Raw genomic sequence first — 26,578 nt, 5'->3', positions numbered from 1 at the left:
GGCCCGTAGAGTCCCCCATGGTGCTAGAAGACCCACAGAGGGCCCCCCCCCCCCGGTGCTATAGGGCCCATAGGGTTCCCCCTGGTGCTATAGACCCATAGAGTCTCTCCTGATACTGTAGAGCCCATAGTGACCTCCCCAATCTATAGGGCCCATAGAGGCCTCCCTGGTGCTATAGGCCCTATAGGGATCCTTGCAGTCCTGCAGGTCTAGCAGAGACTCTTCCAGTGCTATAGGGCCCAGAGCAAACCCCCCTCCCCAAACCTATAGGGCCTATAGGGTTCCCCCTGGTGCTGCAGGAGCCAAGAAGACCTCCCTAGTCCTATAGGGCTCATAGGGTCCCCCCAGGCCTATAAGGCCCCCGGTGGAGGGGGGCCCCGAGGCCGCTCATTCCCCTCCCCCCTCGCTAGAGGCAGAGGCGGGGCCTCGTTACCAAATGTTTAATTTCATGGCGCTCCCAAGCGACAGTTTTCTCCGTTTTTTTGTACAAAATCGGGGCCGGGGGGAGGGGAGGTCAGGGCGCTGGGGGGGTTGGATCCAGTCCCACCCCCCCTGGAGGGGAGCGGCGCGGCCCCTTTAACTGGGGGCGAGGCTACACGAGGCGGGTGGGCGTGGCCAAGCACTGGGGCGTGGCTACACGGGGGGGTGGGGTGATGCAGCCAGATGGCACCATAAATGGGCAGGGCCAGTCCTCTAAGGGGCGGGGGCTAGCTGGGTGATGGGCAGGGGCGGGGCATCATGCCTGAGGGCCCAGCCCCCAGGAGCCCACTCATTGGAGGGGGGCGGCGGGGGCGGGGCCAGCCGGGGCAGGGCCTCCTCGTGGGCAGGGCTTCTTTCTGTTTGTGGGCTTGTGGGTGGGGCCTCCCTGGAGGAGTGGGACCAGGGCTTCCCTGAGGGGCGGGGCAGGGCGTGCCCGGAGAGAGTGGGCGGGGCTTCACTCTGGGGCGGGGCCGGCTTTTAAAGGGGCCATGGGACACCTTAAAAGCAACGGGTGGGGACCCCCCTCGAAGGGCCCTGCCCGGCACTGGGCTCAGGCCTCGTCCTCCATGCTGAGGCTGCTGTGGGGGCTGGAAGCGCGGGAGGGCCCAGGGGAGGCCAGGAGGGCGCCGGGGGGCCCGAGGGGCGAGAGCTCGCCGGGGTCGTCCATGAGGATGTCGTCGAGGCCCCCTCCTGCCCCCCCCAGGCCCAGGGGCAGCCCCAGCCCCGGCGGCAGCTCCTCGGCCAGGGCCAGGTCCAGCAGGCACTGGGGGGCGGCCGGGGCAAAGGGGGGGCCCCCAGGGGCCTCCTCACGGCCCCCCTCAGCCACCGGCGCCGGGGGGCTCAGGGGGAGCCCGTGCATCTGCGCCTGCAGCTCCAGCTCCTGGGGGGGGACACAGGAGGTAGGTCAGCACCATAGACCCTCCTAGGTGACCCCAGCCCCACAGATCCCCCCAGGTGCCCCACAGACCCCTCCCAGATGACCCTCCAGCCCCCTAGACACCCCCAAATGCCCCATAGCCCTCTCTCAGGTGTGCTCCAGCCCCATGACCCCTCTCAGATGCCCTGCACACCTCCTAAGTGCCCCATAGACCCCTCCCAGGTGCTTCTCCAGCCTCATAGCAGCTACTTAAATGCCCCATAACCCCACCCAGGTGCCCTCCAGCCCCATAGACCCCTCTCCAGGTGTTCCCCAGCCCCAGAGCCTCCCCCAGGTGCCTCCCCAGGGCCCCCCAGACCTGGACGCGAAGCTGGAGGCTGCGGTTGGCCTGCTCGAGGCGCTGCTGGTGCAGCTCGAGCTCACGTGAGCGCTGCGTCTCCTTCTGCAACTTGCGGATGTAGTCGACCGAGGCCTTGAGGATGGTGCCCTTGTTCCAGCGCATCTCCCTGTGGGGGCACCCGGACGCCTGGGTCCCTCCGGTGCCCGTCTAGACACCTTGGTCCCTCTGGTGTCCCACCCGGATGCCTGGGTCCCTCAGGTGCCCACCCAGACACCTGGGCTCTCTCTATTGTCCCGCCTGGATGCCTGGGCCCCGCACTCACGGGTCGTTGGATTTGGGGATGAGGGTCCCCAGCTCCTTGATCCGGTCGTTGATGTTGAAACGGCGGCGTCGCTCGACTGGGGAGGGAGGAAGGAAACGTCAGCCCCACAGTGAGCCCCGACCCACGGCGAGCCCTGCCCCATGGCTCCTGCCACATAGCCCCCCCTAGCCCCGTGACTATGCCCCAAACATCCCCCAGCCCATAAATCTGCCCCCCAGCTCACCCCAGCCCCACGGTTCCTCCCCAAGCCTCCACCCAGCCCCATGGCCCCACTCCATGTTCCCCCCCAGCCCCATGGCTCTGCCCCACACACCCCCAGCCCCACAGTCTGCCCCACAGCTCTCACTCAGGTTGTGGTTGTCCTTCTTCTGTCGCTCCTTTAGCAGCGCCTTTGCCTCCGTCTCTGGGGGGCAGAAACCGTCATCAGCCCTCCACAGCCAGACCTGCCCCACGGGGACTCCCCCAGGGACCCCAGAGCCCCTCCTACCCCATAGGCACCCCTCAAGACCCCAATGACCCACCTAGATTTCTCCTGCACCACAGAGAACCCCCAGACCCCCAAGGACCCCCCCAGCTGCCTTCCTGCCCCATAGGAGTCCTCTTAGACCCACCTCTGCCCCAGAAGAACCTCCTCCAGACCCCTCCTATCCCTGAGCAACACCCCCTAGACCCCCACTAGACTCCTCCTGCCCCATAGAGACCCCATCCTGCCCCATAGGGCCCCCCAAGAACCCCCACAGCCCTCATCCTGCCCCATAGGAACACCCTCAGACCCCATCTTGCCCCATAGAAAACCTCTAGACATCATCCTGCCCCAAAGGGACCCCCCCCTAGATGGCACCCTATCCCATAGGGGCCTTCCCCAGCCCCTGTCCTCCCCCATAGCGACCCCCAGGGACCCTCCTAGCCCCCATCCTGCCCCACAGGAGCCCCTCCCTACCAGAGAGCTCGGCCTTGACACGGGGCAGCTCGGCAGGACAGGAGCTGCTGCCCCCTGCCGGGGGGCTGAACACCTCCAGGAGGGGCCCGGGGGCGGGGAGCTGAGGGGTGAGGGGGTGGGGTCAGTCGGGCCCTGCCCTCAAGGCCACACCCACCCCTAGCCCCCCCCCCCGACAGGCCCGTGGGGGGGCTGGAATGGGGCTGAGGCCATGCCTCCACTCAGACCACGCCCCTGCCCCTCCCCAGGCCATGCCCCCACCATATATGGACACAGGGTTAACCCCTGAGCCGTCTTCGGTCTCCTTTCCTTATATGGAGCAGCCACACCCCCCCCCCAACCAGCAAGGAGAGGCGTGGCTCTGGCTGGACCAGGCCCCCACGGGCCTTAAAGGGGCAGCGCCACCCCCTCACGCACCGTGCTGGGCAGCTGCAGGCCGCCCTCGGTAGGGCCGTAGCTCAGCAGCTCATCGTTGTAGCTCGACTCCAGGCTGATGATCTCATCGATGACGTCATCGATCTGGGGCAGGAGGCAGAAAGGCGGGGGGGTGTCACAACCCAGCGGAGCCTCCTGATAGGGGTCAGACTACTCCTCCCTAAAATCGCATGAAACTCCCCCAAATCGTGCAAAGCGCTCTCAAATCGTGTGGATCGCCGGGGCGGGCACCCACCTCCTTCTCGGAGCCGGAGCCGATGTGGAGCAGGGCGAGGGGGCTGTGGGGGGCGGCGGGGGCGGCGGGGGGCCCCGGCGGGCTGGGGGGGCCGCCGGCCGCCCGCCCCAGGGCCGAGCTCAGGTACTGGCGCACTTGCTGCCGCTGGGCTGCCCGCAGGTGGTAGCGCGTTGGGTTCTCCAGGTGGGTCTGCACCTGCGCGGGGCTGCGTCACCCCCCGGATCTGGGGGGTGGGGTGGGGCAGGACCCCCAATCCCCCAAATCCAGGTGGCTGGGGGGGCCCTGAGGCCCTGAATTCCCCCCATGCCCCTGCCCTCCCCACTTCCCAGCATGCACCAGGCTCCTCCATTTCCCAGCATGCCTCAGACCTCCAATTTCCCAGCATGTACTGGAGCCATCCCAGTCCTCCTCTATCCCAGCATCCCCTGCCCTCCCATTTTCCCAGCATGCCCCAGTCCTCCCCACCCCAGCATCTCCCATCCTCCCCTATCCCAGCATGCCCCAGCCCCCCACCACCCCACCATGCCGCAGGGCGCCAGCTGACCTTGAGGACCTCGGGGGGCACGTGGGGGGCAGGCCGGGGCAGGGGGGCGCCGACAGCGATGGCGGGCGAGGGGGTGGGGGGCGCGGGGGGCCCTGGCGGCCCCGGGGCGGCCTGGCGCTCCCGCCGCTCCTGCTCCTCCGCCTGCGCCCGCATCAGCTGCTGCCGCAGCAGCACCCGCGACGACATGGCCGCCTCTGGGCCCGGCCCGGGTGTGTCGCTGGGGGGCCCCGACGGCCCGGGGCTGGGGGAGGCCGTTAGTAGAGAGCCTCTGGGGGGGGGGGGAGATGGCTGCTGGGTGTGGCAAGATGGCTGCCGGGTGTGGCAAGATGGCTGCCAAGCGAGACAGGATGGCCATGGTGGGAGGGAAAACGGCCACCATGGGGGGCCAGAGCAGGGAAAATGGCCACCTTGGGGGTCTGTGGGAGGGAAGAGGCTGCCATGGCGGTCTGGGGGGGGGGGAAATGGCTGCCATGGGGGTCTGGGGGCTGGAAATGGCTGTGGGGGGCCTGAGAGCAGACACGGCCACCGAGGAAGGAGGTAGGAGGGCCACAGCGTCCGTGGGGGGCGTGAGTAAAATGGCTGTCTCACATGTGGGGGTGTGGGCAAGATGGCCACCACATGGGGCAAGATGGCAGCGCGCGTGGGGGCGTGGAAAGATGGCCACCACATGGGGCAAGATGGCAGCGCGCATGGGGGCATGGGAAGATGGCCGTCGCGGTGGGGGGCGGGGTTACCTGTGTGGGAGGGGCTGGGTCTTGAGGCAGCAGAAGGCAGCAGGGGTGGGGCCTGGTCCGGGGGCAGGGCCTGGTCCAGGTCCAGGGGCGGGGCCGGGCAGGGCTGGGGGGGAGCCGGGGGGCCCGGGGGGGCCGCGCTCCCACTCGATGTCGGCCACGATCCCCGACTCCGGCAGCGGCGAGCTCACGCTGTGGGGCACGCCTCAGCGCCGCCGCCGCCCCCCTGGTGCCCCCCGGATCCCTCGTAGATCCCCCCCAATCCCTCCATGATCCTTCATCGCTCCCCCATCCCTCCCAGGTCCCTCCTGGGTCTCCCCGCTCCCTCCCAGATCCCCCCAAACACCCCGGTCCTTCATGGATCCTCCTCCAACCACCCCAATCCCTCCCAGATCCCTCTGCTCCCTCCTAGACCCCCCCCCCCCATAATCCCTGGATCCTCTCACATCCGTTTGGATTTCCCTGATACCTCCTGGATCCCCCTGGATCCCTCCTAGTCCCCCCAAATCACCCCCTAGGTCCCCCCAGATCCCTTCTGGGTCCCCCAATCCCCACTTATCCCTCTGGATCCCCCCAATCACCCCAGATCCTCCCAGATCCCTCCTGATCCCCCCAAAGCCTTCCCCTGCCACTCAATCCCCCCAGATCTTCTCTGGATCCCCCTATCCCTTCTGTTCCCTGATACCCTGAGCCCCTCCCCATCCTTCAGCCCCCCTCAGATCCCCAGGGATCCCCCCCCAAATCCTGCTGAACCTCTCCCATCACTGGATCCCCCCGAACCCCCCGCCCTGCAGCACTGCTGGGGATCCCAGGGATCCTGCGACTGGGGGCGGTCCCAGAGGGGCTGGAGGGGTCCCAGGGGATATAGTGACTCAGGAAAGGGTCCCAAGGGGGTCGCAGGGGATCCCCGAGGGGATCAGGGGGACCTAGTGATGGGGGGAGCTCAGGGGGATGCTGGGGGATTTGAGGGGTCCCTGGGGGATCCTGTAGCTGGGAAGGAGGTCTCGAGGGGACCCGGAGGGCCCAGTGAGCGGAGGGACGTGGAAGGATCCCAGGGGAGCCAGTGGCTGAAAAGGGGATCCCGGAGGGGATCGGGGGGTCCTGTGAACAGGGGCGTCCCGGGGATCTGCTGACAGGTGGGGTGGGGTTGGGGGGATCCATGGGGAGCCAGCGACTGGGGAGATGTACTCGGGGGATCGGGGGGGGGGTCTCAGGAGGGATCCAGTGACAAGGGACAGGGGAGTCTTGGGGAATCCAGTGATGGGGAGAGGGGATCCCGGGGGATTGAAGGGGTCCAGTGACAGGGGGTCCCGGTGGGGTCAGGGGGTCCCAGAAGGGATTCAGTGACTGGGGGGTCCCGGGGGGGATCCAGTGACGGGAGAGGCCGGGGGACTGGGGGGATCCAGTGATTGGGGGGGTGCTGAGGGGGTCCCAAGGGGGCTGGGGGGATCCCAGGAGGGATCTAGGGGATCTGCAGGGACCCAGTAACCGAGGGGAGGGTCCGGAGGGGGTCAGGGGTCCCAGGAGGGATCCAGCGATGGGGAGGGGGGATCCAGGGGGACCTGGGGGGATCCAGTGACGGGGGGGTGCCGGGGGGATCCGGGGGCCCCGGCCGCCCGCTCACCTGAGCAGCCGGAGGCCGTCGGGGGCGCTGGGCTCCTCGAGCAGCAGGTAGACAGCGGGGCGGGCGGGGGGCGGCCCCGCTGGGGGGCCGGGGGGCGCCGTCGGGGCCCCCTCGGCCGCCCCGCGGGACATCGCCCCCGCCCCGCGCCCAACGGGCAGCTGCGGGGCTGACAGGAGCGGCGGGGGGCTGCTATGGGGCCAGCATGGCGGCTACGGGGCTGGCAGGGCTGCTGCGGGGCCGGGGCAGCCTCTACAGGGCCAGCGATGGGGCTGGGGGGAGCCTGGAGAGCGAGACCGCCGTGGGGAGGCCCAGGGGGCTGCTATGGGGCTGGGGCCACCATGGGGCAGGAGGAGGCTGCTATGGGGCTGAGGGGTCCCGGGAGGCCACTATGGGGCTGCGGGGGTCCCTGGGGGGCTGCTATGGGGCCGGAGGGGGTCTCGGGAGCTGCCGTGGGGCAGGAGCCTCCAGGGCTGGGCCCGAGCAGGCCAGCGGCAGGAAGTGGCGGGGGGGGGGGGAGCTGGGCAGGAAGTGACATCACGGGGGGGGGACAACAGGGGGGACCCTGAGTGGGGGGAGGCCAGACGCCTGGGCCCCTTCCCCCGGACGCCTGGGCCCACCCGGACGCCTGGGCCCCTCTCCCAGACGCTTGGGTTCCCCCCCACCGTCCTGGTGTCTCAGGCTGCCGCGTCCGCCTGCCCCCCCACGCGTGTGCCCCCCCGCCACCGCCCTGCACACGCGTGTGCGCGCCTGCGCCGTGCCGCCTGCCCGGCCGCCGCCCGCACACGCGTGTCGCACGCCCCGGGCCATGCACCCTCCCCCCCCCGGGACCGGCCGGGGGGGGGCACCGGCCCCCTGACCTCCCCCGGACCTGCAGGCACCACCACCACACGCGTGTGTGACCCCCCCCAGACACGCGTGTGCGACTCCTGGACACGTGTGTGCGCTGCCGCACTCCCTCCCCTCGGCCGGAGCCCCCCCGGGTTGAGGTAAGGGATGGGGGGGGCAGGGGCCCAGGGCATGATGGGATATTGGGGGGTCCCAGGGCATTGTGGGAAGGACTCCCCCCCACTGCCCCATGGATGGGGGGGGCTGGATGCCTGGGTCCCTTTGGGGGGGGGACACCCGGACACTTGGGCCCCTTGCGGGGGGCACCTGGATGCCTGAGTCCCTGAGGGGGGGAACTGACACCCGGACGCCTGGGCCCCTTATGGGGAGGGGGAGAGGGAGGGGTCTTCCAGACACCTAGATCGGGGGGGGGGAGGGGTGACCTGGACGCCTGGGCCCCCGGGGGAGGGGCCTGGCAGGCGGAAGCGGGAGGCGGAAATTGGGAGCCGGGGCGGAGGCGAGGGGGGAGCCGGACACCTGGGTCCCTTCCCCGGACACCTGGGTCCCTTCCCCGGCTGCCTGGGTCCCTTCCCCGGCCGCCTGGGTCCCCCTGGTCTCCTGGGTCTCCCTGGTCTCCCGGGCCCCCCGGACACCTGGGTCCCCTCTCTGGACACCTGGGCCCCTCCCCGGACACCTGGGCCCCCGGTGACGCAGTGGGCGCAGCGCGGCGCGGGGCTCATGGGTGCCGGCCTGCGGCACCCGCCAGCATGGAGGTGAGGGGCCACGTCCTCCCCACCGGCGCCTACAGCCCCACAGGTAGGAACCCCCCGACCCCGCCGTGCCCCCAACCCTCCCCCAGCGTCCCCCCTCCTGCCCCCATGGCGCCCTCTGACCCTGCAGTTGCCCCTTGACCCCACTGTGCCCTCTTGACCTCCAGGGAAACCCCCTGACCTCTGGTGGTGCCCCCCACACCCCCGCTGCCCTCTGACCCTGTGGCGCCCCCTGATCCTGCGGTTGCCCCTTGACCCCTGGCGGTTCCCCCTGACCCCTCTGTGCCCTCTTGACCCCCAGTGGCGGTGCCCCCTGACCTCTGGTGGTGCCCCCTGACCCCTGGGGGTGCCCCTCACACCCCTGCTGCCCTCTGACCTCGTGGTGCCCCCTGACCCCCCCGGCACTGCCCTCAACCTGCAGTGCCCCCTGACCCCCCAGTGCCCTCTGACCCCTGGTGGTGCCCCTTGACCCCCCTGCTGCCCTCTGACCCCCACACGGTGCCCCTTGACCCCCAACCCGACCCCCGTGTCATTCTGTTCTCTGACCTCATGGTGTCCCCTGACCCCTGACTGTGCCCCCCACCCCCCTGCTGCCCTCTGACCCCTTGCTGCCCCTGACCCCTGCCCCCCCGCCCGGGCGGTCGCCATGGTGACGCCACTGACCCTGCGGGGGGGCCGGCAGGCGGCGGGGGCCGGGGGGGGCCGGGGGGGGGCCCGGCCCGGCTGCAGGAGCTGCGCGAGCGGCAGCGGGGGCTGCGCCAGGCCCTGGGGCTGCGGCTGCAGGAGCTGCGACGCCTCTGCCGCCAGGAGGCCGTGAGTGACCCCTGACCCCCCCGCGGGGACCCCAAACCGACCTCCTACCCCAGGATCCCTATGGGCCCCCCAGACCCTCTAGACCCCCTATAGCCCCCCAGCATCCCCATAGGCCCCCCAGACCCCTGCCATAGCCCCCCGACTCCCCAGGACCCCCCCAGCCCCTCTAGACCCCCCACAGCACCCCTCTGGACCCCCCATAACACTCCCAGACCCCCATAGCACCCCTAGGACCCCCATGTGCCCCCCATGACCCCTCCTAGCCCCTCTAGACCCCCCACAGCACCCCCTGGACCCCCCATAGCACCCCCATATCCCCACAGATCCTCCCCAGGACCCCCATGGGCCCCCCTAGAACCCCCCACAGCCCCTCTAGACCCCCCACAGCACCCTCTGGACCCCCCTATAGCACCCCTATATCCCCACAGACCCCCCCCAGGACCCCCCACAGCCCCTCTAGACCCCCCCATAGCACCCTCTGGACCCCCCATAACACCCCCATATCCCCACAACCCCCCCAGAACTCCCATGGGCCCCCCCCAGAACCCCCCCATGACCCCTCTAGACCCCCCACAGCACCCCCGACCCCTATAGCACTCTCAGACCCCTCCAGACTTTCCCAAAGCATCTCCAGACCACCCCAGCACCCCCATGCCCCCTGCCGGACACTTCTAGGGCCCTCCCGGCCCCCTTGACAGCCCCCCGCGCCCCGTGCGCAGGAGCTGACGGGGAAGCTGCCCCCCGAGTATCCCCTGGAGCCGGGCGAGAGGCCCCAACCCCCCCCGCGGCGCCGCGCCGGGGCCCCCCCCCGCGGGCCCCTCACCGAGGTACAGCCTGGGGGGTGCTGGGGGAGCCCTGGGCAGTAAATAAGGAGAACTGGGGGGGGGTAATGGGGGGCCTGGGGGGAGAGAAGGGGGGGGGGTTGGAGCGGTCCTGAGGGGCATTTAGGGGCTGAGGGGCAATGGAGGGGTAACAGGGGCCTGGGGGGGGCAATGGGGGTCTTGGGGGGAAAGAGGGGCTGGGGGCACCCTAGGGGGGTAAATGGGGGTTCGGGGGGGCAACGGGAGTCCAAGGGGGAAATGAGTGGTTGAGGGGGTCCCCTGGGGTCTATGAGGGCCCCGGGCCCCCGTACCGAGCCTTCGTGTCCCACGCGGGCTCCCGTGCCGCCGCACTCCCCCACCCTGGCCACCGTCCCCCCTCCCCCTCCGCGTACCTGCCGGGCCTGGCGTGTCCCTGCCCGGTTACCGTACCCCTTCCGACTCCCTGTCCGGCCACCGTACCCCTCCCGTGTACCTGCCGGGCCTGGCGTGTCCCTGCCCGGTTACCGTACCCCTCCCGTGTCCCTGCCCGGCCGTCGTCCCGCTGCCCCGTGTCCCCGCCCCGCCGCCGCCCCGGGAGGCCCGGCACCCACCGGGCGGCCCCGCAGGCGGCGCGGGCGGCGCGGCGGGAGCTGGCGGTGCAGCTGCAGGTGGTGGAGGCCGCCCGCCGCCTGGCTGCCGCCCCGGGGCTGCCGCCCGAGCAGCGCCGCCGCCGCCAGCGCCTCCAGGCCGAGGCGGCCCAGCGGCTCCGGCAGCTCCGCGCCCAGCTGGGCGCCGCCGCCCCCGGTGAGCTGGGAACGGGGTGGGGGGGATCACCAAGCCCTGGGGGGTCCTAAAGCCCCTGGGAGAGTCCCAAAACCCCGGGACGGGCCCTAGCCCCCGGGGGGGCGCTCTTGGAGGGCCCAAATCGCTGGGGGGGCCCGAAGCACGGGGGGGGGGCTGTTTGGGGGGGGCCTTAAACCCCTGGGGGGCCCTAAGTGCTAGGGGGAGCAGATCCCTTGGGGGGGCCCTAAGTGCTAGGGGGAGCAGATCCCTTGGGGGGTCTCCAAGTTTTGGAGGGATCCTAGGCTCTTGGCGGGGCCCAACCCCCCCAAAGCACTGGAGAGGGCTGATTTTGGGGGGGGGCCTAAATCCCCTAGAGGGCCCCAAGCCCCTTGGGGGGATCTCAAAGTCCCTGGGGGGGGGTTGTAAACTTAAGGGGGGGCTCTGGGGGGGCTCAGGCCCTGGAGGAACCCTAGAATCCCCCTGGGAGCCCTCGAGTCCTGACCCTCCCCATGGGTGCCCGAGGCTGAGAGATTTTGGGGGATACTTGGTGGTTTTGGGGGGGACTTAGCGGGTCTAACCACCCCCCCCATCCTCTCCAGATGAAAATGGGTCGCTCTGCGAGCTGGCCAGCTTGGAGAATGGTGAGTGCCCGAACGCCTGGGCCCCCTGCGGTGGGGGGAGGGGTGCCCAGATGCCGGGGTCCCCTGCGGGGGGAGGGAGGTGTGCCGAGAAATGCCTGGGTCCTGTGGGGTTGGGGGGATGCCCAGGTGGGTGGGGGGCACTCAAAGGTCTGCCTGTCAGGGGAGGGCATGGGCAAGGGGTGCCTGGATGCCTGGGCCCCACACTGTGCCCCTCTCCCACAGGGCTCCCCCTGAGTGGGCCCGGGCGCCCCTCGCCCCCCCGGGCCCGAGACCCGCTGCGGCCCCCCCTGGGGGGGGGCAGCCCCGAGCGGCGCCCACCCTGGGCCCCCGACGCCCCCCCAGGGGGGCCCAGCCGCCGCAGCTCGCTCGCTGCCCCTGCCAGGTGCGTACCCCCAAAACCTTACCCCCCAAAAAATCTGATTCCTTCCCAAACTCGTAACCACCTCTCTTGCAAAACTCAGCTCTTTCCCTAAAGCTTGGGGGCCCCCAAAGTCTCCCTTTCCCCTACCACCACACCCCCCCACAGTTTAGAGAGCCCCACTGCCTTGGGGAGGGACCCAGCCCCACTGCCTTGGGGGGAGACCCAACCCCCATTTCCCACCCCATGTCCCCCCCTAGCCTGGAGGGCCCCCAAACCCTAATTTCCCCCTGCCAGACACCCTGGGGGGGGCCCCATTCCCCTCAGGCCACCCCAAACCCCCCCATTGCCTCCTCCCTTGACCCCTCCAAAGCCCCCTTGGGGCACCCCAACTTCCCCCACGCTCTAGGGGCACTCTGACCCCCCCATTCCATTTCTATGACCCCCCCGGGGCACCTCAAACCCCCCCCCCAACCCCTCTGTGGTACCCTGACTCCCCTGGGGGGGCCCATTCCCCTCGAGATGCCCCTGGAGCCCTCCAATTCCCCTCATTTCTCTTCCCCCCCCCCGCCGGGAGGCTCATTCCCCTTGAGGCCCCCCCCAAGCCCCCCCTTTCCCACCCCTAAACATCCCGATGGGCACTTTCCTTCCTCTTGGGGTCTTCCAACCCCCCTATTTTCCCCCGGGGGGTCCAGTCACCCACCCCACATCGCTGCCCCCCCACAGCCCGGCACGGACCCTGCCCCGCAGCGCCTCCAGCTTCGAGGGGCGCAGCGTGCCCGCCACCCCTGTGCTGCCCCGCAGCCCCGCCGCCCGCGCCCCCCTCGGCCGGTGAGCCCTTTGGGGGGGCTGGGGGCAATAACAGGGGGCAATTAGGGGTGCTGGGGGCAATGAGGGGAGCGATTGAGGGGGCTGGAGGCAATTAGGGGTGCTGGGGGCAGTAAGAAGGGGGCACAAAGGGCTGCTAGGGGCAGTAAGTGGGTCCTGAGGCAATAAGGGGGGCACTCAGGGGTGCTGAGAGGGTATTGGGGGCAGTAAAGGGGGGCAGTGGGGGTGCTGGGGCGATAAGGGGGGCAATTGGGGAGGCCTGGGGGGGGTGATAAGTGGGTGTGGAGGGTAACAAGTGGGGGCCCAGAGGGGATCCCGGGGGGCCTATAGGGTGCTGGAGCAATAAGGGGGGACAAATGGGTGTGGGAGGGCAATTAGGGGCTGTGGGGGGGAACAAGGTGTGGGGTGCCCCCACTCACTCTTCCCCCCCCCCACCCAGGCCCGAGGCACCAGGGCTGCCCCCCCGGCCCTGGTCAGGGAGCCAGGACTCGCAGCTGGGGGGGCCGCCAGGAGGGGGGGGCCCCCTGCTGCCGCCCCCCCTCCTGCCCCCACCACCAGGGGGCGGCCCCCCCCGCACCCGCCGCAGCAACAGCTCCGAGGCCCTCATCGACTGGGGGGGGGGCGGTGGACCCGACAGCGGGGGGTGCCCCCCACCCGCACCCCGGGGGCCCCCCCTGGCCCCACGCGGGGGGCTGGGGGGGAGCAGCGGCAGCGGGCCCCCCCCCCCGCCAGACCGGCGGGCCCAGAAGTCGCTGGCGCTGGAGGGGCTCCGTGACTGGTACCTGCGGCATGCCGGGGGGGCACCCCGAAACGGGGCCCGGCTCCCCCCCGCCGCCCCTCGTCGGCCCCCCGCCCTCGCCTATGCCCCCAGGTACGGGATGCCCCTCTTCTAAGGGGGAATCCTCCCCAAAATGGGGTGGGAAACTCCCCCAGTTGGGGGACACCCCCCCAAATTGGGGGGAAATCCTTGTTAGTTTGGGGGTGACCCCCTGAATCGTGCTGGGGACCCATGCTTGGTTTGTGCATTGCCCACCTCAAAATTTTGGGGATCTGCCTATAATTTTAGGGAGACCTCTCAAGATTTTGGGGGCTCTCCCTTTAATTTTAGGGAGACTCCCCATTTTGGGGAAATTTCTTCAGCTATAGGCTGACCCCCAATTTTGAGGTGCCCCTCCCAATTTGGGGGTAGTACCCCCGATTTTTTGTGGCCTCCCTTTAGTTAGAAGGTGACTCCCCACACTTTGGGGGGTATCCTGTTAGTTTTGGAGTTGAGCCCCAATTTTGGGGTGCCCCTCGTTTGGGGGAGACCCCTTAAATTGGGGTACTCCCTTTAATTTTGGGGAGTCCTCCCCCAAGGGAGGGAAATTGCCCTCCATCTGGGGGGAATCCCTAAAATTGGGGGGGAACTCCTCAGTTTCCAGTGAATCCCCTTAGTTTTGATGTTCCTCTCAGTTTTGGGGTGCCCCCCCTCAGCCTAGGGGGCCTGATCCCTGTTGTTTGGGGAGATGTTGCTGCTTAATTTGGGGAGATCCCCTTAAATTTGGGGAAAAACTCCCATTTAATTTGGGGGAGCCTCCCCCTTTATTGGGGGGTCTACTCCCCTGCTTTTGGGGTGAATCCTTCAGTTTTGGGGTCTGCACATAGCCCCATTTTGGGGGGCTCCTATCCCCCTCTTGAGGACCTCCCAAAAACCCTGAAATGCCCCGATTTGGGGCCTCCCGTCCTTTGGGGACCCCCAAAATGCCCCAATTTGGGGGCTTCCCTCTGAAACCCTCCAATTGCCCCAATTTGGGGGCTTCCCCCCATTTTGGGGTCCCCAGCTCCTTTTAGGTCTTTCTTCCCTCTTTTTTTTTTGTTTGTTCTTTGCTTTTTTGTTGTTTTCAGGGAGCCCAGGTGTCCGGGGAGCCCCAAGGTGGGGGATGGGAGGGGCCCAGGCGTCCGGGCAGGCGCTGCTTTCCGGGGGGGGCCTAACCCTGTTCTCTTTTTTTCTCTCTCTTTTTTTCTTTGTTATTCCTTTTTTTGGACTTTTCTGTTTTTTCCACTCGTTTTTGTTTTGCTTTTTCTTCTCTTGTTCTGTTTTTGTTTCTTGTTTTTTTTTCTTATTTCTTTAATTGAGTCACTTTTTGTGTCTTCTTTTTTGGGTATTTTGCTTTTTTTTTTCATTTTTTTTCTTTGACTTTCATTCAATTTTTTTCCTTTTTTTTTTGCTTTTTTTCCTCTATTTTCCCCTTTTTTGTTCTCTTTGTTTTCCCCTTTTTACCTTTCCTTTCCTTTTCCTTGTTTCTTTCTGGTTTTCCTTTTTTCCTATGTTTCCTTTTTTGGTTTTCTCTTTTTTGTTTTCCTTTTTTCTCCATTTTCCTCCCTTTTTCTCCTACTTTTTCCCTTTTCCCCCTCTTTCCCCCCTTTCCCCCCCTTTCCCTCCTTCTACATTTCCCTTTTTTGCCCTTTTCCCCCCATTTCCCCCCAGGCCCCCAGGGGACCCCCCCGGGGCGGCCCCGCAACCCCCCGGCACCCTTGTGTGATCCGGGGCAGAGGGTGACCCAAACCTGGGGTGTTTTGGGGGGAAACAAGGGGAATTGGGGGCTGTACAGGGGGTTTGTACAATACACGAGGGACCTGCCACCTGCCTCCGGTGCCTTCTTGGGGGAAAAATGGCCAAAAGTGGGGCTTGGGGGGGAAGCGCCACCAATTTGAGGCTGGGGGAGCACTGCTACTGGCTCTGTTGCCTTCTTGGGGGAAAAAATGGCTGAAGTGAGGTTTTGGGGGAAAACGTCATGGATTTTGGAGGGGAAAGGGGAGGTGCCGCAGCCCTGCTGCCCCAGTCATGAAATGGGGCTGAAAACCACCCGTTTTGGGAGCAAACCGGCTTAGTGGAAAGAAAATGATTTGGGGGGAGAGAACCTGGTTTGGAGAAAACTGACTTGGGGAGGGAAACAACAATTGGAGGAAATAAATCCAATTTGGGGCAGAAACCCCGTTTGCAGGGTGGGGGGCTGAATTTGGCAGGGTGATGACATCATCACCTGGGAGCTGCACCCCTCTCTGACATCATCACTTGGGCCCTGCCCCTTTGTGATGTCATTGACTAGGCCCCGCCCCCACAGCCATGATGCCAGGAGGGATTCCCCCCTCTGGGGCAGTGACATCATCACCTGGGCTTGCTCTTCCCGTACCCGGTTCTGACGTCAGAAGCCTGCCTGCCGCTGACGTTATCGGCGCGGTGCGGGCCGCGGCACTGATGTCACCGCGGCCCCTGTGATGTCATCAGTGCTGCACAGGAGGCCCCGCCCCCCGGAGTGCGCTGGGGGCGGGGCCTCAGGGCCAAGGGGCGGGTCCTGAACAGCGCGGAAGCCACGCCCCTCGGCTTAAAGCCCCGCACCACCGCCTCCGGGAGCCCCCCCTCCATATATGGGCGCCGGCCCCGTCCCCGCCCCTGCCCCTGGCCCCACATCGCCTCACCCGCCCCCTCCGCCAATCAGCGCGGGGCGCGGGGGAGGGCGGGGGAGGTGCGGCGCGCCCCCATTGGCCGGGCGCGGCCTTGGCGCCGCCGCTGCCCATTGGCCGGCGCGGCGGAGCGGGGGCGGGGCGGCGGCAGGGCCCGAGGCGGCGGGGCCGCGCCGCGCGGGAGAGCTGCCGCGCTCCTGAGGTGAGCGATAGCGCGGGGCGGGGGGCGCGTTACCGGGCCGGGTTACCGGGCGGGGGCGGGGTCTGCCGGGCGGGGCCGGGAAGGGGTCTGCGGGGCCGGGGGTGCTACGGAGGGGTTAACGGGGCTGGGGGGGCGGCTAAGGCGCGGCTAACGGGGCTGGGGGGGCCGGAGGGGGTTAACGGCGGCTGGTGGGGCCTAACTGGGGTGGGGAGGCCGCTACGGGGATTAACGGGGCCGAGCGGGGGCTGTGGAGGGGATAACGGAGATGGGGGAGGGGCCACGCCGCCTCACGCCGGTCCTTCCCCACTCCCGCAGCGCAGCGCCCCGCCCCAACGTTGCCATGGCGACGCCGGCGCACCCCTATTGGCCGCGGGAGCTGTTGTTGCCGGGCTACGTGCCGAGCGCGCGGCCCGGGTGGCAGTGCGCAGGCGCGGTGGCGGCGGGCTGCGCCGGGCTGATGGCGCTGGGCTGGGCGCTGGGCGGGGCCCGGGGCGGGCCCCGAGGCGGGGCCCCGTTGAGCCCCGCCCGCCGGCTGGTGCTGGGCTGGTTCCTGCTGTGCGCGGGGGTGCACGGGATACTGGAGGGCTGGTTCAGCCTCCGCCACGGCGACCTGCCCGCCGCCACCGGGCCGCTCGCCGCCGTCTGTGAGTCGCTGCGGGACGCCTGGGCCCTTGCGGGGGGGGCGCCTAGGTCCCTTGAGGGAGGGTATATGGGGCTGGGGGTTGTCCCCCGAACACCTGGGCTCCATGGGGGGCTGTGTGGTGGAGGGGAAGGGTCCCCCGGACACCTGGGTCCCGGTTGGCTTCCCAAATGCCTGGTTCCTTTGGGGGGCTGTGTGGAGGAGGGGAGGGGTCCCCGGATGCCCGGGTCCCTGAGGGGGTGGGTTATGTGGGGGAAGGGGATCTATCCAGACTCATGGGTCCCCTGGATGCCCCTTGGACACCTGTGTCCCTTGGGGGGGTGGGTTATGTGGGGAAGGGTGTCCTACCCCTGGATTCCTGGTCCCCACCCCCCCCAATATCTGGGCCCCCTGTTAATCCCATGTTGCCCACAGGGAAGGAGTATGCTAAGGCCGACAGCCGCTACATGACGTGAGTCGGGGTGCTGCTGTGGGGGGTGGTGTGAGGGGCCCAGGTGTCCGGGTGCTGACCCCCATCTCTTCCCACCCCCTGCAGGAGCGATGACTTCACGGTTGCCATGGAGACGGTGACAGCCTGGGCTTGGGGCCCCCTCAGCTTCCTCACCTTCCTCGCCTTCCTGCGGCGCCACCCTGCCCGCTTTGTGCTGCAGCTCGTCGTCTCCCTTGGTAAGCCCGGACGCCTGGGTCCCCTGGGTAGGGTCTTGGGGTGGAGTGGGGTCACATGGGGTGGGGGGGTCACCTGGGTCCCTGGGGACTACTGGGTCCCTCCTAGTGAGTGAGGCCCATGTGGGTGGGGCAACCCGGATGCCTGGATCCTAGGAGGGTGGGCCTGGACACCTGGGTCCTTCCTAGACCCCTGGGTGGAGTCACGTGTTGGGGGGAGGGGTGGGGGCAGCCTAGATGCCTGGGTCCTTCTTCCATCCCCAGAGGGGTGGTGAGCCATGGGGTGGGGGCTGCTAGGGGTGTGGGGAAACGCTCAAACGCCTGGGTTCCGCCGCACAGGGCAGCTGTACGGCGACGTGCTGTACTTCGCCACGGCGGCGCGGGCGGGCTGGGTGCATGCCGACCCCCGGCCCTACTACTTTTGGGGCTACTTCGTGGGGCTCAACGGGATCTGGGTGCTGGTGCCTGGTGCCCTCATCGCCGATGCCTGGCGCCACCTGGGCACTGCCCAGCGCACCCTCGACCGCCCCCGCCACAAGGGCCACTGAGCCCCGGACGCCTGGGCCCCCTCCCTCCTCGGGGCTGGCCCACCTGCACCGTAGCCGATGGGATCCTCTCTGCGGAGCACCAGCGACGGCATGGAGCGCACCCGGACACCTGGGTCCCGCTGCCTGGGTGCCTAGCTCCCCTCTTGGAGGGGGCGACTCGGATGCCTGGGTTCTCTCAGGGCATGGGGGAGGGGTGCTGGGGGTCTCCCCCCCCCCCCTTTTCCTTTTCAGACACGATTTTAATAAATGAAGGTGGAAATTGGAGCCGAGATAGCGTGTTGTGTTTGGCAGGGGTGCCCTGACGCCTAGGTCACGGGAGTGGGGGGGTTCCCCAGACGCCTGGGTCCCTTTTAGGGGGAGGGGGCTCAGCTGGTAGGGAGGGGGAGGGAAGGGGTGGCCCCTGGGGAGTGATTGACAGCCGCGGGGCGGAGTTAGGGGTAGGGCCACTGCGGCATCGTCCCGCCTCCTGCAGCTGCCATCCAATGGGAAATTAGGTCGCGGCCGCAGCCAATAGGCGCGGCGGAGGCGGGGCCAGGAAGCGGAGCCGACGAGGGGGAGGCGGGCCCGCCCCCGCGGGGAGCAGCCAATCGCAAGGCGGCGGAGGGGGTGGGCACGCCTTGGCCCGGCCCCCCTTCTCGCCCCACCAATCCGCGCGCCGCACGGCCGCCAGCCAATGGCGGTGCCTTCCGCGCGCGCGCGCCGTCGCCACGGCGACGCCGGGCCCGTCCCTCCTCCTCCTGCGAGGCGGGGCCGGGGCCGGGCAGGCGGAGCGAGGAGGTGCCGAGGGGGCGGGACTTCCCCCCGAGCGCTGTAGCCAATGGCGACGCGGCGTGTGCGGCGGCGCCCAATGGGCGCGGCGCGCGGGGCGGAAGCGAGCGCGCGCGGCGGCGGGGTCAGAGGGCGGCTCTGTTGATGTTGACACCAGGCCGGGGCCCTCGCGGCGGCGGCGGAGGCGAGGGTAGGGGAGGGGTGGGGGTGCTGGCCGCAGTACGGGCGCCGCCGAGGATCAAAAAGCCCCTGAGGCGGCGCAGCGCGCGGCCGCCCCGCGGCCTGCACCGGGCGGCGGCGGCGGCCGGTAACGGGGCGGGCGGGGGGGCGCCGGGGGGGTCCATGCGGCCGCCGCCATGACGATCCTGCCCAAGAAGAAGCCGTGCCCGGCCCCCGACGCCGATCCGGACGCCGGCCCCGATTCGCACCCGGAGCCGGGGCCTAGCGGCGGCGGCGGCGGTCCCAACGCGGAGGGCGGCGGCGGCGGCGGCGGCCCCCGACCTCGGGCCTCGCCGCCGCCGCCGCTGCGGGGCTGGGCGGCCGCCGGCGCCTCGCCGCCGCCGCCGCCCGCTGCCGCCGCCGCCGGCTCCGGGAACGGCGGCGGCGACGGCGGCCCCGGAGGGCTGCTGGGGCTGGAGGGGGCCGAGGCGCGCGGCGTCATGGCGGCGGCCGTGGTGGCGGCGGGCGGCGGCCCCGGGCTCAGCAAGCGGCGGCGGCGCGGCGGCCCCGGGCCCGGGCCCGGGCCCAGCGGCGGCGGCGGCAGCCCCGGCCCGGATGAGGCCGGCGGTGGCGGCTACAACAGCGAGGATGAGTACGAGGCGGCGCGGGTGGAGCTGGACCCGGCCACGGCCGAGCAGGTGCCGCCACCGGGGGGGACGCGGGGGACACTGGGGGGCACCGGCTGGCCTGGTTTTGCCCCCTTGCATCGTGGGGGTGGCGCGGAGTTGGGGGGGTCGCGCGAGTCCCCGTGTGACATGTGGGGCCTGATGGTGCCACACGTGTGTGACACGGGCTGGTGGTGTCATGTGTGTCCCCATGTGACATGTGGGGCCTGATGGTGCCACGCAGGTGTCATGGGTTGGGGGGTTGCACATGTCCCTGTGGGACATGTGGGGCCTGATGCTGGCACATGTGTGTGGTATGGGCTGACAGTGTCATGTGTGTTTCTGTGTGACACATGGGGCTGGCACCACCACATGTCTGTGCTGCCGTGTGTGTCCCTGTGTGACACAGGAGCTGGGGGTGCCACATGCATCCCTGTATGGCCCGGGGAGGTGGCACTTCTACATGCATGTGACACAGGGTGCTGGCACTGTCCCGTCTGTCATAGGAGGGCCCCCGGGCCCCCCTGCCTGTCCCTGCGTCCCACAGGGGCTGGTCACTGTCACGCATGTGCCGTCCCATTGTGCAGGGAGGGTGGCGCTGTCACATGCATGTCACCATGTCCCACAGGGGACTGTGCAAGGGTGGGTACATTATGTCACGTGTGCCTGTCACCCGTGTCCTGGCCGTGTTGTGTGTGTGTGTGTCTGGTCGAGGGCTGCTGCCACGTGTGTCATTGCATGATGTGGAAGAAGCATGTCCCTGTTGCGCGTGTCTTCATGTCATGCAGGGCCTTGCCCTTATGTCACATGTGAGGCCTTGTTAGATGCGGCCTCATGTCACACAGGGTTGCGTCCTTGTGTTGCATGTGCACGTACAGGGTTGTGTTGTGCAGGGACGTGGCCTCATGTCACATGCGTCCTCGTGTTACTTGTGTCCCGTGGGGGCTGGTCTCTGTCCCGCGTGCCCTGGCATGGTGCAGGCTGCTGGTGGGGTGGGGGGTCCTGCCCGGATGCTGGGGCCCCGGCTGAGCCCAGCTCTGTCTCCAGCAGGAGCACCGGTTCGAGAAGGCACTGCGCGAGAAGAAAGGCTTCATCATTAAGCGCATGAAGGAGGATGGCGCCTGCCTCTTCCGGGCCGTGGGTGAGCCACCGCTGTCCCGTGTCACCCCACTGCCATCCCGTGTCACCCCACAGTCATCCCAATGCTGTTCCGTGTCACCCTGTGGCCGTCCTGTGTCACCCCGCGGCCGTCCTGCAGCCGTCCTGTGTCACCCCACATCTGTCCTGCATCTCTCCTGTGTCACCTCGCGTCACACCCTGTGCCCATCCCGCGCTGCCTCCCCTGCACGTTCGCCCGCCCCAGGCGCCCGGGGCAGGGACCCAGGCATCCGGGCGCAGGCACTGACCCCGCGCCCCGTTGCTGTCGCGCTGTCCCCCACCTGCAGCCGACCAGGTGTACGGAGACCAGGACATGCACGAGGTGGTGCGCAAGCACTGTATGGACTACCTGGTGAGTGGCCCTGTGTTGCTGTCCCCACCCCTGCCAGGCCCTGTCCCCCTGGCATTCCCACGTGTCCACTGGGGTCCCCCATGTCCTCTGCCAGGCTGGATCCCCCTGGGGTCCCCCTGTGTTCCCTGGTGTCCCTTGCCAGACTGTGTCCCCCTGGGGTCCCCTCAGTCCCCCCAGTTGTTCCGTGCCACCTTGGGGCTGTCCTCATGTCCCCAGGGTCCCCCTGTGCTCCCCAGTGTCCCCAGGGCTGCCCTGGGGTCCTCGGCATCCCTAGTTGTCCCCTGCCACCCTGGTGTCCCCTCTGTCCCCTCTGGGGGGGGTCCTGGCGGTGGCAGTCCCCGTGGTGGCGTGGCCCAGCGCTGGTGGCCCGCACAGATGAAGAACGCCGACTACTTTTCCAACTACGTGACGGAGGACTTCACCACCTACATCAACCGCAAGCGCAAGAGCACCTGCCACGGCAACCACATTGAGATGCAGGCCATGGCCGAGATGTACAACCGCCCCGTGGAGGTCTACCAGTACGGCACTGGTGAGTGATATGGCCATGGGGTGGTGGAGGAGCAGGATGTGGACACCAGGGTCCACGGGGTGGTGGTGAGGTCCCCGGTGTCCGTGGGGGTCCCTGGGGTGCTGACGTGGGGGTCCCACAGAGCCCATCAACACCTTCCACGGGATCCAGCACAACGAGGACGAACCGATCCGGGTGAGCTACCACCGTAACATCCACTACAACTCCGTGGTGAACCCCAACAAGGCCACCATCGGCGTGGGGCTGGGGCTGCCTTCCTTCAAGCCGGGGGTGAGTTGCAGGAGGGGGTCGCCGTGGGGTTAGGGGGGTCCCGGTGGCCACCGTGGGGCTGGGAGAGTCCTTGGGGCCACCATGGAGCTGGGGGATCCCATGGGCTACCATGGGGTTGTGGAGATGCCTCAGGCCACCATGGGGCTGGGGGGGGGGTCCCTGAGGAGGCCATGGGGCCACTGTGGGCCTGGGGGTCCTCAGGGTGTCTGTGGGGCGTGGGCTACCTGAGGCGGGGGTGTGCACCAACCTAGCCCCACTCCCATGGGCTGTGCATGGTGGGGGTCAGGCTCTAACGGTGGGGGCGTGGCCTGCTGGGGGTGTGACAGGGTAAGGCTTGCTCTAAGGGGCGTGGCCTATCTTGGCCCCACCCCCACCTGGCAGGCATAACCCAGAGCTCTGTGTGTACAGGGGGGAGGCTGTGTCCATGGGGCGTGGCCTGGCACATGGGGCGTGGCCCACTCTGGCCCCACCCCCTCAGGTGGCTGGCATAGCCCAGGGGCTGTGTGTAGGGGGGTGGTCGGGGGCGTGGTCTGGCGGAGGGGGCGTGCCCGAGCGTGGCCCCGCCCCCAGCTGGCAGAGCAGTCGCTGATGAAGAGCGCCATCAAGACGTCGGAGGAGTCGTGGATCGAGCAGCAGATGCTGGAGGACAAGAAGCGGGCTACCGACTGGGAGGCCACCAACGAGGCCATCGAGGAGCAGGTGGCCCGTGAGTCCTACCTCCAGTGGCTGCGCGACCAGGAGAAGCAGGCCCGCCAGGTGGGGGCGGCCCCCGCGCGTCCCCTCTCCGCCGCCAGGCCCCCAGCCACCCTGCGTCACCCCCTGCAGGGCCCCCGCCCTTCCCAAGGGGGGTCTGTGTCCCCCTATGTCACCCCCACAGGGTCCCCGCCCTTCCCAAGGAGGACCCCATCCCCCCGTGTCACTCCTCCCACAGGGTCTATGCCCCCCCATCCCCCTTAGTGGGGTCCCTCTCCCCTCTGTGTCCCCCCAGCAGGGTCCTTGTCCCCAGGGATCCCCCTGTGTCCCCTCTAACAAGGTCTGTCCCCCCCCAAGAGGGTGCCTGTCCCCTCGCTGTCCCCTCTCATGGGGTCCCTGTCCCCGGGGTCTCCTCCTCCCCATCCCAGCAGGGTCCCTGTCCTCTATCCCCCTGCTGGGCTCCATCCCCGTGTCCCCCGAGGCACTGAGCTGTTCCCCCCCCCCCCCCCCCGCCCCGGTCGCAGCCCCGCAAGGCCAGCGCCACGTGCAGCTCGGCCACGGCGGCAGCAGCCAGCGGCCTGGACGACTGGAGCGGCCGCTCGCCCAGGCCCCGCAGCGCCGCCCCCTCGCCGGAGCACCCTGGGCTGCACCCTGAGGCACCGGGGGGGCCCAAGCCCCCCTCACCCGCCACCCCTGCCCCGCTGCCTGGCAAGCCCCCCTCGCCTTGCGCCCCAGGTGGGTGCCCCCAGCAGGCAGCTGGGGGGAGGCCGAACGGGGAGAGATGGGGGCTGAGGGGGGGACCTAAACTGGGTGATATGGGGCCTGGGGGGTCCTAAGGTGGGAGTTACAGGGGGCTGGAGCAGGTGGGGGGTCGCAAGCTGGGAGTTATATCATGCTGGAGGGTCTGGGGGGGGGGTCCCAATTGGGGAGTTATGGAGAGCTGGGGGGTTCTAAACTGGGTGTTATGGGGGGCTGGGGGGTCCCAAACTGGGTGCTATGGGGGGTTGGGGGGTTGAGGAGTCCCCAACTGGGAGATATGGGTGCTGGGAGGTCCTAATGTGGCAGTTATGGGAGGGTGGGGAGTCCCAAACTGGGAGTTATGTCATGCTGGGGGGACCCAAACTGGGAGATACGGGGTGCTGGGGGTCCCAAACTGGGAGGTATGTGAGTGGGAGGATCCCAAATTGGGTGTTACGGGTGCTGGGGCCCACAGGGTGGGTGCCATGGGGCAGAGGGATTGCTCTGGGTGCTGCCCCACACCCCCCCGGTGCCCCCCAGGGACCAGCAGCCAGCTGGGGGCTGGCGGGGGCCGTGCCACCCCCCCCCTGGTGTCCCTCTACCCCGCGCTGGAGTGCCGCGCCATCATGCAGCAGATGTCCCCCACCGCCTTCGGTGAGCCTCCCCCCCCCCCGCAAAACGCTGAGCCCAGGTGTCCGGAGACCCCCATCCAGTTTGGGGATGTTAATTGGGGTTTTAGGGGCCTCAGTTTGGGGAGGGTCTCAGTTTTGGGGGGCTCAATTTGGGGACGTTTCTGTTTTGGGACCTCCAAGAAACCCTCGTAAAATGAGCACCCCCAGTTGTGGGGAGGGGTCAAACTTGGGGTCTTAATTTGGATTTCAGGTTTTGGGGGTTGCTGAATTGGGGATCCCAATTTGGGAAGTTTCAGATTTGGGGGGGGGGTCTTAGTTTAGGGGATTTCAGAGATTTCAATTTTAGGACTTTCAGATTTGGGGGTTTTGGGGTCCCAGTTTTCAGGGGGATCCTACTTGGGAACTTAATTTGCGTTTCAGGTTTGGGGGAGTCTTAGATTTGCAGATCCTAATTAGAGGGTTTTTAGGAGTCTCAGGTTTGGAGATCTCGATTTGGGGGGTTTCAGATGTTGCAGTTTTGAGGGGGGGTGTCTGTAGTTGGGGGTCTCAATTTAGGAGTTTTCAGGAATCTCAAGTTTGGGAGGTCAATTTGGTGAGCTATGGGGGAGGTCCCAGTTTGGAGGGTCTCAATTTGGTGGGCTTTGGGGGGGGGTCTCAGGATTGGGAGGGGTCCTAGTTTTGCAGGATCTCAATTTGGGGAGGTGTCGGGGGGGGTTCAGGTTTGGGGCCTAAATTTGGGAGGGCTTTTGAGGCCTTTCCCCCCCTAATTTCTTCTCCTTTTTCCCACCTCCTTTTTTTCCCCTTCCTTTTCCCCCACCACCTTCTTTTCTGTGGGGTCCCGTCTCCCTGCTGTGACCCCCCCCCCCAAAATATTTGGGGGGGCTCCACAGGCCTCAACGACTGGGAGGACGACGAGATCCTGGCGTCGGTGCTGGCCGTGTCGCAGCAGGAGTACCTGGAGGCCATGAAAACCTCCCGCCACAGAGACCCCGCCACCGACAAGAGTTGATATTGAACCCCCGGACTGCGTGCCGCCCCCCCCCCCCCCCCAAGAAAGAAAAAACCCACCTGACAAAGGGACCTCTAGGCGCAACACCCCCCCCCCAAAAAAAACCCAATCACCGCTGGCATTTGGGGGGGGAACCCCCGTTTTTGTGGGGCGCCTCCTGGCCGAGGAGGGGTGGGGGGGCCACAGCGCTGGACGCCGCGGGACAAAGATCGTCTTTTTTTGTTGTTTGTGGGGAGGGGGGTCTGCAAAAAGGCTGCCCCCCCCCAAAAAAAAGGGGAGGGTTTTGGGGAGGGGGTGGGCTCTGGTTTTTGGAGGGGCTCCCCCTTTTTTCCCAGGTGGGGGGGGAGGGAGGGGGTTGCCCTTCCGTGGGGGGATAATTTGGGGCCACCCGGGGGGGGGGTTGCCCTTTCTGGGGGGAGGAGGGGAATTGGGGGCCACCCAGGGGTGGGGGGTTACCCTCTTGCAGCCCCCCCCCACCCCGGGGTGGGGGAGGGGTGCCCCCCCAGCACCCCCTCTACACCCCATTATTAAACCAATACCCAGCAGCCCGGCGATCTCTTAATTAAGGAGGGGGGGGTTAGGGGGCTCCCCCACCCCTCAGCTGGGGCCTGGCAGTGTTTGGAGGAGGGAGAAGGGCTGTTTTAGGGTGCCCCATCCCCTTTTTGGGGGGATAAGGGCTGTTTTGGAGGACTCTGGGCCTTTCTAGGGGTCTCAAGGCTGTTTTGGGGATGCTGAGGCAGTTTTAGGGGACCCCTGCCCTCATTTTGGGGGGGCCCAGGATTGTTTTGGGGAGGCCTGAGTCCTTTTGGGGTGAGCCTAGTGCTGTTTTTGGGATGCTAAAGTCGTCAGGGGTACACTAGGCCCCTGTGAGACATGTCTTGAGTGGCTTTGGGCCATTTTGGGGCGCACAAAGCCCTTTTGTGGCCGTTTTGGGGACCCTGGGCCGGTTTAGAGCTTTCAGGGCTGGTTCCAGCCCTCCTTTTCCTCGGAGCGCCTAGCGGTTGCCGTGGCGACGCGTCGCGGGCTGATGGCACTATGGGCAGAGCGAATCGGCGCTGGCGACTTGTCACGTAGCCGTGGGGCTTGCCGGGAGCTGTAGTTTTTTGTCCCCAGAGTGAGGAGGCGGCTTTTGCAACGTCATTTCCGGGCGCGGCGGAAGGGAGCGGCGCGGCGGGCCGTCCCGGCGACCGGCCGGGGCCGGGGCCGGGGCGGCGGGAGGGGTCGGGTCTGGCCGGGCCCAGCGAGCGGCGGAGCTCTCCCGGGGGGGCCGTCGGCGTCCCCGCGGGCCGCAGGGGCAGCTCCGAGCGGCAGCGGCTCGCCGAGCTCCGCGTCGCCGCCGTTACGTGCCCGTTAACGTGCCGTTACCGGCCCTGGCGCGCCGCTGCGTGTCCGTTGTGTTCCCTTGAGCTAGTGTGTCGCTGGCGTGCCCCCCGTCCATCTCTGTCAGGGGCCGGGGGGAGCCAGGGCCGAAGGCCCAGTGGCCCAAAACTGCCTCTTTTTGCAGCGTTTCACCGCCCTTACCGCGCCTCCGCCTCAGTCCCGGACCCGGGGCCAATTTGGGCGCGTTTAGGCACTCGGGATTTCCACTTTTTCGGGTCTATAAACCTCCCGCCATGCTGGTTTGGGGCTGAGAAGGGTTTTTTTCCCCAACTTTTAATGAACGGGGGGGGGGGGCCCAGCCCCCGGCTACCGGGGGTGGGGGGAGCTTCATTTGCGCCCATTAATTAATAAACGACTGCTTCGTGCGCCGCGTCTGCCTTCA

The 26,578-nt window shown here is 67.9% G+C and overlaps 4 protein-coding genes across 12 annotated transcripts; 3 read left to right on the top strand and 1 right to left on the bottom strand.

Annotated features, from left to right (window-relative positions):
* Nucleotides 1-425: 425 nt before the first annotated feature.
* Nucleotides 426-7,029, bottom strand: TFE3 (transcription factor binding to IGHM enhancer 3). 4 transcript variants are annotated; one of them, XM_068924067.1, is made up of 10 exons: nucleotides 6,526-7,029; nucleotides 4,905-5,093; nucleotides 4,171-4,438; nucleotides 3,627-3,821; nucleotides 3,374-3,475; nucleotides 2,960-3,059; nucleotides 2,366-2,422; nucleotides 2,020-2,095; nucleotides 1,716-1,863; nucleotides 426-1,360 (listed from the first exon to the last, which is right to left on the bottom strand). In XM_068924067.1, exons 1-10 carry the CDS (start codon nucleotides 6,654-6,656, stop codon nucleotides 1,031-1,033), a joined length of 1,596 nt encoding a protein of 531 aa, XP_068780168.1. In that variant the 5' UTR covers nucleotides 6,657-7,029; the 3' UTR covers nucleotides 426-1,030. The 4 variants fall into 4 exon arrangements, with proteins under 4 accessions (XP_068780168.1, XP_068780170.1, XP_068780172.1 ...); XM_068924069.1 differs by having other exon boundaries at nucleotides 4,171-4,411; nucleotides 6,526-7,028; XM_068924071.1 differs by lacking the exon at nucleotides 3,627-3,821 and having other exon boundaries at nucleotides 6,526-7,027.
* A 343-nt stretch (nucleotides 7,030-7,372) lies between these two features.
* Nucleotides 7,373-15,788, top strand: CCDC120 (coiled-coil domain containing 120). Of its 5 annotated transcripts, none has more exons than XM_068924072.1 (10): nucleotides 7,373-7,511; nucleotides 8,074-8,166; nucleotides 8,803-8,933; nucleotides 9,653-9,760; nucleotides 10,360-10,537; nucleotides 11,116-11,157; nucleotides 11,380-11,539; nucleotides 12,242-12,346; nucleotides 12,783-13,214; nucleotides 15,433-15,788. In XM_068924072.1, exons 2-10 carry the CDS (start codon nucleotides 8,118-8,120, stop codon nucleotides 15,524-15,526), a joined length of 1,299 nt encoding a protein of 432 aa, XP_068780173.1. In that variant the 5' UTR covers nucleotides 7,373-7,511; nucleotides 8,074-8,117; the 3' UTR covers nucleotides 15,527-15,788. The 5 variants fall into 5 exon arrangements, with proteins under 5 accessions (XP_068780173.1, XP_068780174.1, XP_068780176.1 ...); XM_068924073.1 differs by having other exon boundaries at nucleotides 7,379-7,511; nucleotides 8,065-8,166; XM_068924075.1 differs by lacking the exon at nucleotides 7,373-7,511 and having other exon boundaries at nucleotides 7,518-8,166; nucleotides 10,396-10,537.
* Nucleotides 15,789-15,913: 125 nt separating this feature from the next.
* EBP (EBP cholestenol delta-isomerase) lies at nucleotides 15,914-18,104 on the top strand. The gene is made up of 5 exons (XM_068924077.1): nucleotides 15,914-15,989; nucleotides 16,305-16,633; nucleotides 17,044-17,080; nucleotides 17,165-17,295; nucleotides 17,632-18,104. The coding sequence occupies exons 2-5, from the start codon at nucleotides 16,330-16,332 to the stop codon at nucleotides 17,838-17,840; spliced, it is 681 nt and encodes a 226-aa protein (XP_068780178.1). The 5' UTR covers nucleotides 15,914-15,989; nucleotides 16,305-16,329; the 3' UTR covers nucleotides 17,841-18,104.
* Nucleotides 18,105-18,949: 845 nt separating this feature from the next.
* Nucleotides 18,950-26,555, top strand: OTUD5 (OTU deubiquitinase 5). Of its 2 annotated transcripts, none has more exons than XM_068924065.1 (9): nucleotides 18,950-19,465; nucleotides 20,480-20,573; nucleotides 20,878-20,942; nucleotides 21,318-21,474; nucleotides 21,596-21,744; nucleotides 22,315-22,500; nucleotides 22,962-23,172; nucleotides 23,716-23,829; nucleotides 24,698-26,555. In XM_068924065.1, exons 1-9 carry the CDS (start codon nucleotides 18,965-18,967, stop codon nucleotides 24,814-24,816), a joined length of 1,596 nt encoding a protein of 531 aa, XP_068780166.1. In that variant the 5' UTR covers nucleotides 18,950-18,964; the 3' UTR covers nucleotides 24,817-26,555. The 2 variants fall into 2 exon arrangements, with proteins under 2 accessions (XP_068780166.1, XP_068780167.1); XM_068924066.1 differs by having other exon boundaries at nucleotides 19,236-19,465; nucleotides 20,483-20,573.
* Nucleotides 26,556-26,578: the final 23 nt, after the last annotated feature.

The sequence above is a fragment of the Struthio camelus genome, chromosome 38, assembly GCF_040807025.1.
Source record: "Struthio camelus isolate bStrCam1 chromosome 38, bStrCam1.hap1, whole genome shotgun sequence".
Classification (NCBI taxonomy): domain Eukaryota; kingdom Metazoa; phylum Chordata; class Aves; order Struthioniformes; family Struthionidae; genus Struthio; species Struthio camelus.
The sequence above is the reverse complement of the archived record's forward strand: the minus strand, read 5'-3'. Positions and strand labels throughout refer to the sequence as shown.

What these genes read in the sequence shown, in the direction of transcription:
- TFE3 (XM_068924067.1), bottom strand. Translation starts at nt 6,656, where the DNA reads ATGTCCCGCGGGGCGGCCGAGGGGGCCCCGACGGCGCCCCCCGGCCCC. An exon ending in TGCCCCCCGAGGTCCTCAAG is followed by an intron (nt 3,822 to 4,170) that starts GTCAGCTGGCGC and finishes AGCCCCGCGCAG; the next exon opens with GTGCAGACCCACCTGGAGAA. An exon ending in GCCTCCAGCTTCGCGTCCAG is followed by an intron (nt 1,361 to 1,715) that starts GTCTGGGGGGCC and finishes GTCCCCCCCCAG; the next exon opens with GAGCTGGAGCTGCAGGCGCA.
- CCDC120 (XM_068924072.1), top strand. Translation starts at nt 8,118, where the DNA reads ATGGAGGTGAGGGGCCACGTCCTCCCCACCGGCGCCTACAGCCCCACA. An exon ending in TCGCTCGCTGCCCCTGCCAG is followed by an intron (nt 11,540 to 12,241) that starts GTGCGTACCCCC and finishes GCCCCCCCACAG; the next exon opens with CCCGGCACGGACCCTGCCCC. An exon ending in GCCCTCGCCTATGCCCCCAG is followed by an intron (nt 13,215 to 15,432) that starts GTACGGGATGCC and finishes GTCATTGACTAG; the next exon opens with GCCCCGCCCCCACAGCCATG.
- EBP (XM_068924077.1), top strand. Translation starts at nt 16,330, where the DNA reads ATGGCGACGCCGGCGCACCCCTATTGGCCGCGGGAGCTGTTGTTGCCG. An exon ending in CGGGCCGCTCGCCGCCGTCT is followed by an intron (nt 16,634 to 17,043) that starts GTGAGTCGCTGC and finishes TGTTGCCCACAG; the next exon opens with GGAAGGAGTATGCTAAGGCC. An exon ending in GCCGACAGCCGCTACATGAC is followed by an intron (nt 17,081 to 17,164) that starts GTGAGTCGGGGT and finishes CACCCCCTGCAG; the next exon opens with GAGCGATGACTTCACGGTTG.
- OTUD5 (XM_068924065.1), top strand. Translation starts at nt 18,965, where the DNA reads ATGACGATCCTGCCCAAGAAGAAGCCGTGCCCGGCCCCCGACGCCGAT. An exon ending in AGGAGAAGCAGGCCCGCCAG is followed by an intron (nt 22,501 to 22,961) that starts GTGGGGGCGGCC and finishes CCCCGGTCGCAG; the next exon opens with CCCCGCAAGGCCAGCGCCAC. An exon ending in CCCCTCGCCTTGCGCCCCAG is followed by an intron (nt 23,173 to 23,715) that starts GTGGGTGCCCCC and finishes GGTGCCCCCCAG; the next exon opens with GGACCAGCAGCCAGCTGGGG.